General features: G+C 42.2%; 1 protein-coding gene across 12 annotated transcripts in view; it reads left to right on the top strand.

Annotated features, from left to right (window-relative positions):
- The window catches only part of TTLL11 (tubulin tyrosine ligase like 11), a 226364-nt gene that overhangs the window by 94345 nt on the left and 116334 nt on the right, over positions 1-15685 (top strand). For 11 of the 12 annotated variants that reach the window (XM_044992371.1, XM_044992373.1, XM_044992374.1 and 8 more), the window contains one exon: positions 5119-5225. In XM_044992371.1, coding sequence (XP_044848306.1) covers positions 5119-5225 — 107 coding nt within the window. Of the gene's footprint in view, positions 1-5118; positions 5226-9071; positions 9155-15685 lie in introns of those variants that run through there. The other variant, XM_044992372.1, reaches the window with a different exon arrangement.

Genomic DNA, 15685 nt, shown 5'->3' with positions numbered 1-15685 from the left:
CCCTTACCTGAACAAGAAGAGAGTTCCCATTTTTTGCAGTTTGTCTTTGTATTTAACAAGGAAAGAAAAGGAAATGGCTAATAGGTGACATTGCCATTGGCTGCTGTAAAAATTGTCATTCCTTAAATTGAGGATTGTCTCTTTAAAGGAACAAGCAGCTTGAGCAGAAGGTCTCAAAAATAAAATCTTGGGTATTATTTTCATACCAGTGTCCTTTGATGTAAATGAGGGAAGAAGAAATTGCGCAAATATCTGAGTTTTGAACAGAATTATTACTGAGCGAAATGTTTTCCAAAATTTAGCACTCTGTATCAAAAGCTCTTCAAAATGAAAGGACAATGTGGTAATCTTTCTGTGCTTATCTTCCTATGCTTTGATACAGCTGAGTTTCCAAAGCTATTTGGCTGGTGAATTTAGTGTTTTGTAGTTGCTAACAAGCCTCTCTCTGTAGGCAATTTTTGTTTTAAATTCTGCCTCATTATAAACTAATATCTTAATCATATTTCCTTCTCTGAAAATACAGTAGATATAATCTGCAGGAGCAATATAGTTGCACTATATTCTGGCAACACTAATACTCTAACCCATACGTCCCAAAACAGAACAGAGTGGGGAAAATAAACACAATATACTCTGTCTTAATTCGTTTTCAGTGTCCATCTCTTGAAATGTGCTACACGAGTCAGCTGTTTGAGTGAATTAAGCTAATATCTGGCAAGCCCCATGTTTGTTTTCTTCTGGTAAAATGGGGAACATCTAAGTGTATTTATCTCATTTTTCCTGAACTATGTAACCCCTTCCCCTAAATCACTGTCTCACTATGCGCATAAGAACAGTGTACGTCAGCATTTATTAAGTAACCTTTTTTCGTAATTGGATGATGGTGTACTTGCTGTCTGCGACAGTGGCAGTAGCTGTCGTGGAAATTGTTGTGATGCCACTAATTGAGGAGTATCCATTTGGCTGGGGAACAAGCTGTAAGAGCGAAGGATTCTAGTTTTGTATGACTGGCTTCCTAAAACAGTTAAACAGGAATCTAGAATTTATTCATAGAGCTGACGCCTCAGTTTAGTTTGTTTTTAAAGCCCCCATTTTGCTTTAACTTGTCCCCTCTTGCTCCATTTTCCAGCTCTTCAATATGCATGTTTGAGCAACTGAGACTCCCGTATACTTGGATGGAGCAGGTGTGAGAAGGTTGGAGGGAATCTAGGGTGTAAAGGGGTGTTCAGAGTCAGGGAGTCTATTTTACACCTCCTGATGCTGAAGTTGACCTGTCCTCTCACCTCTTTGGGAAACTCCTGCCTGCTGTTTTGAAGAATTAAGCTCCACATAAAATGATTGTGTACATGCCTGTGCTGCTTTGAAAACATCCAGCTCAATGTCAGTCTGGATCTGCTTATACAAACTGCAGTTCTGAAGTACTTAGGCTTGTCACTCAATTCAGCTGGCGTTGTGGATTGAATCTGTTGGGTATAGACATTATTGAAGAGTTATTTTTTCCTCCCATACTTGTATGTGGAAAAGCAAGTTCTGGAACATTGTAGCAAACATAATTCAGGTATCACAAATGAGGAAAATAATAGCATTGGAGACAAAGGTAATTTCCTTTTACAGTACGTGTTATTTAGGTACTTGTTTAGCTTTTTAAGAGAGGTAATAGATCCTTAAAAGAAGATGGGCATAGACTGACCTGTGATCCAAAGCTTTATTCAGTAGGAACACTTGGGCCTTTATTCCACTGCCAGTTGATGGTCTCTAACAAATGTTAATATTTTTCATAGTCCAGATCTACTTGTTTAATTTCCAGTAAACCAGAGGAATGTGTGTGTGTTTGGATTGAGCCATTGGGAAGAGGAGATATTGAAGCAGGGTGATTTCCCTAGCTGTGGGTGCATACCCTGCTGTTCCCAGTCACGAGGGAGGCTTTCCAAACGCTGCTCACTGATACACTGTGCACTAATGATTTGCATCGGGAAATTGCAACTTGCAGTGGCAGGGAATTCAATTTATTTTTTCATATACTTTTATTTTGTCATTTTCATTGTTTTTTAATGGCTGTACATGTTCCAGTTATGGTACACATATCTCATTTTCTGTCTTTCATTGACTATGACAAAATAAATAAGCAGCAGGAGCAGATGCACTCTTAAAATACAGAGATCCTCTTTTTATCCAGATGCCCTTAACAGCCAAGAATGAATAAAAACAAATAGAGTTATATAGATTACAGATAGAAAAGACTATGGGGCATCTGCTCCATCCACAGGCCAGTGCAGGATTGTTCACTACAATGTATTTTTTACTGTTGAATTCAACCTTGATTTAGATACCGTGGTGACGAGCATAGTATAAATGTCAGGATAGATGGATAGATAATCCTCTTAAAGATTATTCCATAATTCTTATTCTCATTGTCCTTGAACGTTGAACTTCCGAAGCCATTTTGCAGCAGCCTCATTGGCGAAGTACAGAGCCCTCGGACCACCATCAAATCTTGTCAGAGGGCATTTGTCAGTGATGTGTGATATTGTCTGCCTTTGGCATGTGGGATCTTCTCATTGGCCCCAGGCGTGAAGGCTAGTTGCACGCTGAACTGATTTTGAATGAGCCAGGTCAGAAGGGCCCAGGAGTGATGTGGTAAATCAAAGCCAGGTACAAGCATTGTTGGGGTCAGTTATCAAGACTGGTTTCTGACTTCAGTTGCAGACCATTCTTCATGCCACATAGACATTGCAGGGCAAGTGGGCCCACAATGGGTGCCTAACATACCTCACTGCAGGAATGTTTCCTTCATGTTCTCTGGTGTCTCTTCAATTCAGCTCTAATGTCAGTAAAATCTAGATTTTTCTCAGCGTTCTCCAGTCTCTGTGCCCTTCTTCCAAGAATCCTCTAGTAAATTTATAAGAGATTCTGTTCTTGTTGCCCACATCAGAGCATTTGCTAGATTACTTTCTCAAGAATGAAATGGAAGGTACGTCAGTATATAGATTTATGTGAGCAGGTGGTTGCAACCTGTCCTCACAAGTTGTAGCCAATCAAAGCTTTATCTTCTTCCAGTGGGTTCAGTTTATTCAGAAAAGGAACTCAAAATGAAATACATCTCTACCTCAATATAACGCTGTCCTCAGGAGCCAAAAAATCTTACCGCATTATAGGTTAACTTGATTTGATCCGCCCGAGTGCACAGCAGCCCCCCCCCTGCCCCCGTACCTCCTCCGGAGCACTGCTTTACTGCATTATATCTGAATTCTTGTTATATCGGGTGGCGTTATAATGGGATAGAGGTGTACTATGAAATACAGCCTAAGCCCGTGCTTGGCTGTACCTAGGGTACCTAGAACAGCTCAACCCACACCCTAGATCTCCTTTACCTCTAAAGAAACCCTATCATCTCTCTTATAGCTAGGTGGGTTAAGAAGCTACTTGGAAGCATGAGACAGCAAAACACATGTAATATTTTCCAGCAGAAGCATCTCCTTGCAGGATCAATCTCTTAGATACTCCATGTAGCTTTATACAGGCATTTCAAATGGATCAGGTGAGTATCATTCGGTGATAGACTCATAATAATAACTCCAGTAGGGTAGAACATAAGAGTGGCCATACTGGGTCAGACCAAAGCTTCACCTAGCCGAGTATCCTGTCTTCCAACTGTGGCCAATGCCAGGTGCCCCAGAGGGAATGAACAGAACAGGTAATCATCAGGTGATCCATCCCCTTTTGTCATTCCCAGCTTCCGGCAAACAGAGGCTAGGGACACCATCCCTGTCCGTCCTGACTAATAGCCATTGATGGATCTATCCACCATGAGCTTCTCTAGTTCTTTTTTGAACCCTGTTATAGTCTTGGCCTTCACAACATCCTCTGGCAAGGAGTTCCTCAGTTGACTCTGCGTTGTGAGAAACAATACTTCCTTTTGTTTGTTTTAAAGCAGGGGTGGGCAAACTTTTTGGCCTGAGGGCCACATCTGGGTATGGAAATTGTATGGCAGGCCATGAATGCTCCCGAAATTGGGGGTTGGGATGCGGGAGGGGTGAGGGCTCTGACTGGGGATGCGGGCTCTGGGGTGGGGCTGGGGATGAGTGGTTTTGATTGCAGGAGGGTGTTCCAGGCCGGAACTGAGGGATTCGGAGGCTGGGAGGGGGATCAGGGCTGGGGCAGGGGGTTGGGGCGTGAGGCAGGATCAGGGGTGCAGGCTCCGGGTGATGCTTACCTCAAGCTGCTCCCGGAAGCAGCACCATATCCTACACGGCAGTGTGGCCAGGCGGCTCTCCGCACTGCCCCGTCTGCAGGCGCTGCCCCATCTGCAGGTGCCGCTCCTGCAGCTCCCATTGGCCACGATTCCCAGCCAATGGGAGCTGCGGGGTGGGGGTGGGGACAGTGTGCAGAGCCCCCTGGCTGCCCCTACATGTAGGAACTGGAGTGGGGACATGCCCCTGCTTCCAGGAGCTGCACGGAAAGCCCCTGACCCTGCTCCCCGACTGGAGCGCCAGAGAGGGGCAAGCCCCCAACCCCACTCTCCAGCAGGAGCTCGAGGGCCAGATTAAAAGGCCCGATGGGCTGGACGTGGCCAACAGGCCGTAGTTTGCCCACCCCTCTTTTAAAGGGTAGCAGTTCGCAACAATTGGTCAAGCCATATTTTTGGTGAGAAATAGTAAGTGGATTTTTTGGTTCTCTTGCAAAATCCAGCTGATTGAAAAACATGTATAGCAGCTTGTTAATCCTGTTGTTTTCAGGATATTGATATGAAGTTGAACACATTGAATGTTCAGAACTTACTTAGAGGTGTGGCAGTATCCACAGTACTGGATCTGCTCACTGCTAGTTCCTATCAGAGCTGGTGCTCTGAACAAGTGGGAAGGCTGGTTGTATACGTGACGTAAGTGAGAACATACAGGGCTTTCTGCGTTATATAGCCCATGTATATTTAACGAGTGCTGGTTTGATTGATATCTGCAGCAAGCTAGGTGGCCGTGGCTTTCAGCTGAGCTCTGTGTGCCTTCATAGTTGCCCACCTGGCCTGAATAAACCCTTTATCCCAGTTGCCTTCCCACAATTTGGCTAACTTTGGAAGTAATCAGACTTCTTCTTGACCTTTATTTGGTTTCTATTTAACAGGAACTGCAAGCTGAGTAACAGCAATTTTTCAATGGCTTCCGTGGATATTCTGTACATCGATATCACAAGAAGGTGGAATAGTATGGGACTAGACCAACGAGAATCAGGTAATTCCATTCCATACTGGGAGAGTATGTAAGTTTCTGTTTCTAGATAGCTTTTGCCCTCATAAGTGCACACCCAGCTTCCACTAATATTTGTGGGAATGGTGCCTCTGCATCTGACTGCAGAATTTGGCCCATTACTTCTATACTAGCTTCCCTCCATGTGTAGGGTAGGTCACCCTTGTTTTCAGGTCCTCATTGGACTTGGGTTTCACAAAGCCTCCCCTTTTGAGCTTGCAATTTTGCAAGTGTAGTTTTGGATTTTGGAGGTGCATTTACTGTCATCTGCACCTGCAAACTCATCTGATGTTTGAAGGCACTTTGCCTTCAGCCTTGCACTGAATCCAATGCATTTACCAATAACCTTTTAATGCATATGCTGAAGTACCTTAGATTTATGTTCACATAAGCAGATTCTATGATGCCTCATCCAGGTCCACCAAATCCATAGTATCCTTAATAACACTCCCAGTGAAGTCTCCATTCTAGCATAACTTGGTGCACCCTGCATTCAGACAGTAATTTACACAGCTAACAAAAAAGACATCAATTCAAGAGCTCCAAAAAGATGTCTATCTGCTTTGTTGGTCAATTCTGCTCCTCGATTGGGTTATTTTTGGTAAAATCCAAGTACTGCATTCATTTACTTTTCAGATGGTAGGTGCCACCCTACAGCTCTTCATTCTCTGTCCTTGACTTTGTGATGAGCAAGGAATGTATGATGCGTTGTAGCAGGAACTTGCACTACAACTCAGCTGTTAAATTGGCTCCAAATTTAAATGATATCAAAAAGCTTGGTTTTTTTCAAAAGAGAAATTCATTAAATAACAAAATTCACTGGAGCAGCAAGGTAGGTGTTCCTATCAAGGTACTGCAGATGGCAGCTAACTTACTACAGCTTTGTTAGCATTTGGGAGCGAGGCTTAAATCTGAACCTTTGAGGGTAAGTATTCATCTTAATTATCATTTTAAGGGCCAAGAGTTCTCATGTTTTAAATGAGTTCTGAAATTTTGCTGCTGCATTAAGCAAAGAAGAAGAAAATAGAAAAAGAAACCCCATCTCTAGTGCTGAATATGTGTGGTAGCAGAAACATGCCTTTTTTGATTACATTATTAAATAGGGAAATTGATCAGCAGTAGCAGAAGGAAGCTGTTTTTCATGTTTATTGCTTCAAACTAGCATTACCATCTGGCCCATTGTTAATTCTGGATTAGTTTTTCATGTTTTGTTTGCATCTTAAATTACTGTGTATAAGCAAAATCTGTACAGTTTGCTCATGTAATGGTGCTAGCACAGATTGTTGGTTTGTTTATCAGTGTTTCTCTTTGTTTTGCTGACCAGAACAAGGAGATGGGAGAGAGATTTATTTTCTGTACACTCCAACTAACAACATCCTCCTCCTCTCTGGCTTCTCTCACACCTCTATTTCCTCCTCTGGCCCTACAAAATGCAGCGGCTGAGATCATCTTCTCACTCCCCCTCTACCACCTACCCAGGTTCAAGCTTCTTGTCTTAATTCTGTCCCTTCCTACTTAACCAATCTGTTCTTTCCTTGTGTTGCTGCCTCATCCTCTGGGCTCTATTGGTTATGCCAGCCTCAGTTGCCACTTGTCTGCTCCGCCCACCACTGCCTTCACACTTTCTCCAGGTGACACCCTTTATGCATGACAATGATCAGTTACACTGCTACCCTCTCCGGTGTTGTATCCCTTCTCAAGACCCACTTTTGCCAGGATGTCTTAAAGATATCAGCAAATGTTTAGTGGCTAGGCTGAGGGCAGCTGGGGAAAGTCCTGACTTATCTATATAGTTAGAAAACTAGCACCTCCTCAACAAGTGTCTCTAAAAATGTATCCATTTGATTGGCTCCCTCACTCCCCTGCCTGTGTTTCTTGTCTGCTTAGACTGTCAGCTGCTTGGGGTAGGGGGAGTTCCCGTCTGTGGGCATGTCCAGTACCATGAGCCCTCCCAGTCCTGATTGGAGCCTTGGGGAGCTGCCCTTATATTAAATAATAAGAATATTTGCTGAGTTTCTTCACATTGTTCTGGCTGGACCTTAAGGGCTAATTCAGTTCTCATGGAAGCAGATGCTACTTAAGACTGGAGATGCAATTGCTTATACCAGTTCCGAGTTTAGTCCTAAAGCCGAGGGGGCTTGATAATGCAGGAGAATGATAATGGGATATGGAGCCTTTCATTTCTAAGGTACTAATGGGGTTTAGCCCTTCAAAGTAGGGGGTTTCATGGTACATGATTGTAATTAAGACAAACCATTCAGTCTTTCCCACCCTACTCCATCTTGACAATCTTGCACCGGAACGTGTGTGGATAAATAGGACTAGAGGCCAAACTATTCCAAAGTGACTAGTGATTTTGGGTGCCCAGTTTGAGACCGAGAGCAGATTCTCAGGACACTGGAGAAATCTGGCCCCTCTTGGGTGTCTCAGGTTGGACACCCAAAAATCATTAGTCACTCTTGATACTCTTGGCCAGTCTGGCACTTTTCCCAACTAATGTCCTGTCATCTTCTTTTCTTTACTTGTGCTTTAGCAGTGAGGATTTTGTTCCTTGCTCTGCAGAATTCCCTTATATAAAGCAGAGTATTATTACTATGTATTACTCTTATTAAACATTTATACTGCAATAGTGTCTAGAAGCCCCCAGCAGGGTTAGAACCTGATAGTGTTATGTGCTGTATAATCTCCTATAAAGTCACAATCCCTGTCCCCAAAAGCTTGTCATCTAAGAATACAGTTCCCCTCAGCTTTGCGGGGCAGAAGAGTTGGACCTAAAATGTTTATACTAGATTGCTACCTTTATTCCCACCAGTATCAGCTTTATACTTTGTCTTACTCTACATACCAAGCATGTACAGTAGACTAGTTTTTGGTATATCTCACAAGTCTGTTTTGAAGCTCTAAAGGGGCCTCTTTATGCATGCATAGAATTTCCAATAAGCTTAATGAAACTTATGTGCACACAACCAGGGAAGAATAAACTCCTTATGTCTGATACTTGTCTGAATGAAGATAAACCTGCATGGAGGGGAGCCAGAGCTAAACAGACTCCCACCTAGGACCCATAAAGGAAGCGAGTGTGTTAAAAGGCAAATTAAAAACCCCACATTTAGAAAATGATGACATTTATTTTAAAAATGACTTTTTTCTCTATTAGTTTTACTATGTACTCAGGACGCTGATGAAACTGAACAATAGGTAACTCTAAATAGCTTCTCTGCTGCTCATGAGCCAATCTAATTGTCTCATTAAAAATGTTAAAGGCTTGGGTTTATAATGTCCTCATGTAACTTTTGTATTAGAAAGTGGAAATGTGAATGACGGTATTGTTAACCAATGGGTTTGAAATCCCTAACTGCACACAGGCAAAAAAAGCAAACAAATGCTGTGAAACTAGCCATGCCAAGACAGTTATTAGATGTAAGCTCTCCTCATCAGTCATGTTCCGGAGTTGGTGGCATATCTGCAGCCTCTGCTGAGAAACAAACGTACAGAGCACCAAGGGGAGGTCTGCCCGTTGGGTTTTATGCCTCAGGAGCACATAGAGTAGGCAGCCACGAAGGGCAGTGGGCCAAAGTCAGTCAGGATGTAAGCCGCAGCATAAATTCCACATCAGGTACAAACTAATCCTGAAATGGATGTAAATGGCAAAGCAGAACAACTTGTACCAGTCTAGTGAGTGTAGAATTACTGGGACTCTCTTTCAAAGTGGTGGAAGGGTGTGAAGGGTTGACACGCTACATAATTTCCTTCTCCCCCTTTGCCTTCATGCCTTCTACCATTCTGCCCTAGTGTATGGAAAACCTTTCCTCATTTTGATCTCTTCTACAGACCCACTTCTTCCACGAGGTCCATATGGCACACACAGGAAAGTACTGGCTCAAGAGATTAAACCATAAACTCCTTCTTCTGGCTCTCCTAGGGCCTCTTATCTTTCTGTCTTGTCTTGTAGTCTATAGGGCCTTGGCGACAGCAAGAGTCTTGATGCTTATATTTTGTAGAATGCCAACCTCAGTGTCAAATAACAGCAATAAAATGGAGCAGGGAGCCAGTTTTATCCTATTCTCTCCCCTGAGTTGCTTGTTTTGCTACAACCACTGCTGTGCATGGAACTCAGCCTAGTTTTGCATATCCACCAAATGCCATCAGTCAGAGTCAGGCTGCTTTGTCATTAAACCCCACTTTTGAACTTCTTTACGTCCAACTTGTGATTTAAACCACAGTTTAAATAAGTTCCCAATTTGACTGAGAGGCTTTGTGAGAGTTGCATGTTTCCATGGGCTGATGACTTTCCAGACGCAATCCGCTAGAGAAGGGGGATTAGTAGGGCCACTCTAGACTGAAGACATGGAAGAATCTGTAATAACAAAATATTTACAGGCTCCCACTTCCCAGTGAGAGATGAGGAAGGACTAATCCGAGAGAGAGTGTGACAATAACCCCCCCCCTCCTCCTTGAGGAGAGCTCAGGTTTGATGTACCAGAAATCTTGGAGTGGAGTTTGCCAGGGCATTCTGCCACTTGGACTTCACCTTCTGTTGAACAGTCTCTGTCACGCAAATTAGAAATTGCTCACCTGGATTTTTTGTTTAAATAAAAAATATGGCAGCTGAAAGGGAGCCAGAACAACCCCAGGGCAAAGGCTGCAAACAAGATGTTTCTGAAAGAACAGCACTGAACCCCTTGAATCCAAAAGCCAAATGTAAAATGTTTGTTAGGGTACGAGTGTTTATTCCCGGCTTCATCACTGATTTGTTGTGACCCTTGGCAAGTCACTTAGCCTCTCTGTGCCACAGTCTAGTGATCTGTAAAATGAGAGTATTAATATTTACCTTCCACACAGTGGGGCTGTGAGGTTTAATCCTTTGCTTAACTCATTAAAAGAAATCTACCAAAGTTTAATGTCCAGATTTCACGTGCCCTCTGTATGTTGCTCTGGTTTCTGTTTTCTTAGTTTGCAAGCTTTTTCAGACTGTCTTCTCTGTGTACCTTGTACAATAGGGCTCTCGTCCTGATGAGGGCAGTATGAGTAATGAATAACAATGACAGGTTTCAAGTATCAGAGGGGTAGCCGTGTTAGTCTGGATCTGTAAAAGCAGCAAAGAGTCCTGTGGCACCTTATAGACTAACAGACGTATTGGAGCATGAGCTTTCGTGGGTGAATACCCACTTCGTCGGATGCATGTGACAGGTTTGAGGGTCTCCAGTGAAAGGTAAGGAGTCTGATAGCAGCTGGGGCAGGATTCAAGACAAACTCCATTTCTCAGGCTCAGGGACTTTCTGTATAAGCTGTCCCAAAAAATTCTTTCATAGAATCATAGAATCTCAGGGTTGGAAGGGACCTCAGAAGGTCATCTAGTCCAACCCCCTGCTCAAAGCAGGACCAAACCCAACTAAATCATCCCAGCCAGGGCTTTGTCAAGCCTGACCTTAAAAACCTCTAAGGAAGGAGTTTCCACTACCTCCCTAGGTAACCCATTCCAGTTCTTAGAGTGGGCAGGATGCATAGGGTGCCACGTTTCATGGTGGGTGCAGGAGGAAGGGCCATGGAGTGGGGTCAGCTGGATGACTTGGGAGGGCCATGGTTATCATAGCAACAAAGGCAGAAGGGCCTAGAGTGAGGAGAAGGTTGCAAAGCCAATTGCTGGCGAGCCCAGGGCCTGGGCAGGAAACAATGGAGGCTGGTGACATCTGAAAGGCAAAAATGGCATTTGACTTAGCTAGTAGAGGTCATAGTGAAGCCCTTGGAGGTTGCAGCCACCACGTTGGCAGCCAAGGGGTTAATTTGGAAGGGCCACCATGATAAGCCAGATTTTGGAAACAGGAGGCAGTGTGATCTAGTAGGTTCATCAGCACATTGGAACTCAGGTGACATGGAATCTATTCCTAGTGCAACCACAGACTTGTGGCGCATCTCCAGGCAAATCAGTCCACCTTTTCATTTCCACTTCCACCCTTTGTCTGCCTTCTCTGTTCTGATGGTGAACTCTTCAGAGCAGAGACTGTCTCTCACTATGTGTTTGTACAGGGCCTCATGCCCTGTACAAACACATGAAAGGCATGTATTCTAAATGGCGGTATATTAACATGCTCAATATATTATTCACCTGATGCTTTTTGTGGCTTTACACGTAGATCGTAAAAGTGGTTTCATCTCCCTTAAAAATTCTCCAATGTACCACACAGATGTCTGCAGTATAAATCATATTGTTTAAAAATGGACCATTGTATTCAGCTGACTTGTGCCTATTCCAAGGGTTGCTATGTGTTTATTCCGTCTGCTTATATAATGGTGTTTTTGTAACTTCCTTTCAAAGGAAAACAAGCTAACTGAAATCTCAGCATTTTCCTCTTTCCTGAGTATGGCACTTATCTTTTGCTCCCACTAAAGGGTAGACTTTCTTTTATGTAATTACTTTTTTCCCATGGTGAGCAATGGTAATAATAGATTTGAGTACACATTGATAACCCATGGGACCTAGAGTTGAGTGCACACACATAAATCATTGGGTTGACTTTGGTATTAACATTTTCTATATTTAAGCATAGAGGAGGGCTTTTTCCTCAAAAATCTTTGCAAAATTAGTTTTCTAAATTGATAGATTTACAGTTTTGTACTAAATGCTCAGCAAATAACTGGTGCACCATTAAATGACTTTGCAATATCAGACAGTGGAAATGCCATTACAATGGCTGTATTTTCTGTTATTTAACGCAAATTGCATTACATATTTTCCTGCGGTCACCAAAGAAAATGATTTGCTTATGAGAAGGTTTGGCTACTAGAGATAGACAATAGTTTTCTTCCATTAATTCTTGCCTGGGTTAAGCTCTGTAAAATAGGAAACAAAGCTGCTTGCTCTTGTGTACCCTAAAAATATTATTATTATGAGAATTTGAATATGGCATCCATCACCATGGCATCTGAGCATGAGGCTCAAATAGAGAAAATCAAGGGACCCCCTGCTGTCGACTGTCTTCCTCTTATCCTGGTATTAAAATAGCTAGCCCAACACTATTGCTTGGTATCCTTTGTTATGTTCCTTTCAAATATAGTAGATTAAACTCTGCTGGGTAGATTTTGTTTCTTTTGTGGTTGCTGAGCACACACAACTCCAGTTGGGAGCTGCTGGTGCTCAGCATTTCTGGGAATCAACAAAGTTGTCTCAGCCTGGACACTGTATAATGGAAACCCCAGGATCAGTGGTCCCTTTTGTAAAATTTGGCCCTTAGTGAGCATTTTGGATTCAAATGATCACATGAAAAAAGCAACAGAATGTGGGCTACATGTTGAATGTTACACCTGTGTTGACACTAACTAGCCTCTGGATTATGTAATCAAAGACACATTGCTTTGTGCTAGGAAAAAGGGTTGGAGACTGTTGTCAGGTTACATGAGTTTATATATTCAAAATTTTCAGAAGTTTTTATCTTCTCTGTTTGAGTATCTAAGATCACTTTACCTGTTAATGGTCTTGTCACCCTTTTTTATTAGTGGGAGACAAGGTTTGCTTTCCTCAATAAATAATTAAGAATGCCACAAAATATGTTTCCGTAACTAAACAAATCACTTCTGCATAATACATTTTTAAAACATGAGCAGTCAACCGTATTCTACACACCCAAAGTCCCAAGAGACAATCACAATGAACGATGAGTTGATGCTGTGACATCTTCAGCTAAATTAGCAATACTCTAGGCCATGTGTGTCTGTATCCTGGTGAAATATAAATTACAGTGTTTAATGGGAGTCCAGGCTGACCTTTCGGTCTGGACTAGCCTCAGCTTGCTAATCACCATTCTTAGTGAGCTGGCTTGTCTGTCATTTAATGAAATGAAGAACGCGTACTACTGTCTGATAGTTGTTTGTTAGTTTCACTAGCCTGGCTTTAGTGGGTAATGATCTCCCTACTTGCTCCGTTCACATGTGTAAACCTGAGACATACCAATTTGTCAAGATAGCAGAGTTCACAGGTGATTTTCTTGTTGCAGTAATGGCTTAAGTATATTGAGTGTTTTATAACTTAAGCTCTAAAATTGCTATCACATTCCAATAAGAAAATAAGGCCATATGTTTCTGACAGCTGCTTAGTAGCTTTTGTGAAATAAGTCTGGACAGGTGTCCCTGTCTCGAAAAATACCATTGCCATTGGCACCTCTGTTGGCAGCTATAGCTGTAAAACTATGGATGGACTGACCATAGAGACCTAATGCCTTCACAATGACAAAGGTGGTGTTTCAAGGTGAGAATTGAGTCACAGTGGGGGAACCTTGCATTGCTACTGCCCGGTGTATAGCACTTGCTCTATGAATCAGAAAAGAAGGATGGTCCAGTGGTTCGGCACTAGCCTAGGTCTTGGGAGACCCAGATTCAGTCCCTACTCTGCCACAGACTCCATTTGTGACTTGAGTAAGTCACTTACCCTCTCTGTGCCTTAGTTCCCATCTGAACAAGGGAGATAATAGCACTGCCGTGCCTCAGAGGGGGGTTGTGATGGAGATAAATACACTAAGGATTGTGAGGCACTTTGAACTCTACTGATGAAAAGCACTATATCAGAGTGAGGTGGTATTAGTTGAGTTTATTATAAAGCGAGCATTTGAATCTAAAAAGCTGTCAGGCTATTATCTTTCAACTAAGACGAAAACCTAGTGTACTTAGAACATAAAAACAACACCCCCAATAAAAAACAAATAACCCCCCTACACACACACACGTATATTCATTCTAATTATACACATACAGGTTTGCATGTACTTTTTTTTTTTAAGGAATAAAGTGGTGGAATAATAAAAAAATCACTCCAGCTGAGAATTCCCTTCCATGATTTATCAGTATTTTATTTCTACAAAATGGCTGTTATCTCTCTCCTACATAAACACCCAAGTGTCTCAATGATACACAATGGTAATTTGCTAGAATGTGGCCAGATATCACACCTGTAAAAATACTTAGGTCCTGCTGAAGATCTAAAAGTGCTTCACAGATGTTAATGACGTCTGCACCCTAGACAAGTATTATTTTACCTAGTTTATAAGAAGAGAAACTCTACTGTATATTAACCTTATATATAACAGCTGCCATACACATCAGGCACACGGAGTAATTCATAAAATATATTGCTCAAAGGAGTGATAAAGGGAACAAATGTAGTTCTAATATCAGAGGGAAAAACTGAATAAGATAGGAGTCATCAGATGTTTAATAATGTCTGAATCGCTGCACTGTACTTGGTATAGCTACATTAGGAACCCCCTGATTTTCACAATCACAAAACAGTAACAAGGTTTCCAGGTCCTCAAAGTGCTGTCTATACGGGTGTGTGGGTGTGTGCTTCTACAGAGAGGAATCATACAGAAAACCTGCAGACTTCTCTTTAGAATTTCAATATGTGACCAAGTCTTTTATTTTAAATTAGTTAACAGAACTGTATTAGCAAAAGAATCACAGGCAAGTGAACCTTCAAACCCAGCATTTCAGCATCCAAGACTTACCAGATTTGTTTAGGGTTACAGTGAACCAGAAGTTTTCTAAATAAAAATGGGATGTAATATTTCTGTATAATCTTCCTGAACTATCTGTGCAATTTGGCTTTGAATTTGGCCCACTTCCAACTGTAAATCACACAATAGCTGTTTCTGTTATTGTAAAACAGCAGCTTCTAACTTTTTCCATTAAATACTCTGCATGAGTGTCACTTATGGGGGGAAAATATGTATGCTACCGAATCGGCCCTTTTCCCAACATGATAGCTCACCATGACTGATAAAATAATTTACTGAGCTGGCAGCTGCTGCTGTCAGATAACCCAACAATTTCTTTGCAAGCTGTTTCACCAAAGAGCTTGTAAGTGACCCCAATTGCAGTCTTAGTTAAGAGAAATTATACTTCAGACTGTAATTGTAATGTTTAAAAAGATGCTTTTTCTTGCAACATCAATAAACCTAAATTGAGTTTTAAAAAAAACCCCTCAGCATCTGATCTTAAAATAATCCCCTTAAGTGTGTATTCTAACTGGGTGAGCCAGTTACGATGCAAACCAGATATGACAGCTCCTTGCTGCTGACATTCTACAAAGGCATGGCAGTGCATAGGTCCTTAATTAAGAATTAAATAGGGTATTACAGCAAGGTTCCAAAATGCAGGAATTAGCCACCCTTTCCCTTGGCCATTGTAACATGCTGTTAATGTGATGCAATCAGAGGACACCTTAGAAGTCCTGTTTCTGCAGTGTCTGGCTTCTCTGCAGGTTGCTTGGGGAGAATCAGAGAAGCTGAACTTTGCCGAGGAATCTTTGCCATTGCTCTGCTTTCCCTTATTGCACAATCCAAGAGCTTGGGTTTCCTGCAACTGCAACAGATCATCTATGCTAGAGGGCTCTGTTCAGTTCAAGCAGAATCTCTTTCCTGATATCAGTGAAATTACACACTCACCTGGGAGATATG

Source organism: Mauremys mutica, chromosome 18, assembly GCF_020497125.1.
Source record: "Mauremys mutica isolate MM-2020 ecotype Southern chromosome 18, ASM2049712v1, whole genome shotgun sequence".
Lineage (NCBI taxonomy): Eukaryota > Metazoa > Chordata > Testudines > Geoemydidae > Mauremys > Mauremys mutica.
Note: the sequence above shows the minus strand (reverse complement) of the source record. Positions and strands in the feature narration are given on the sequence as shown.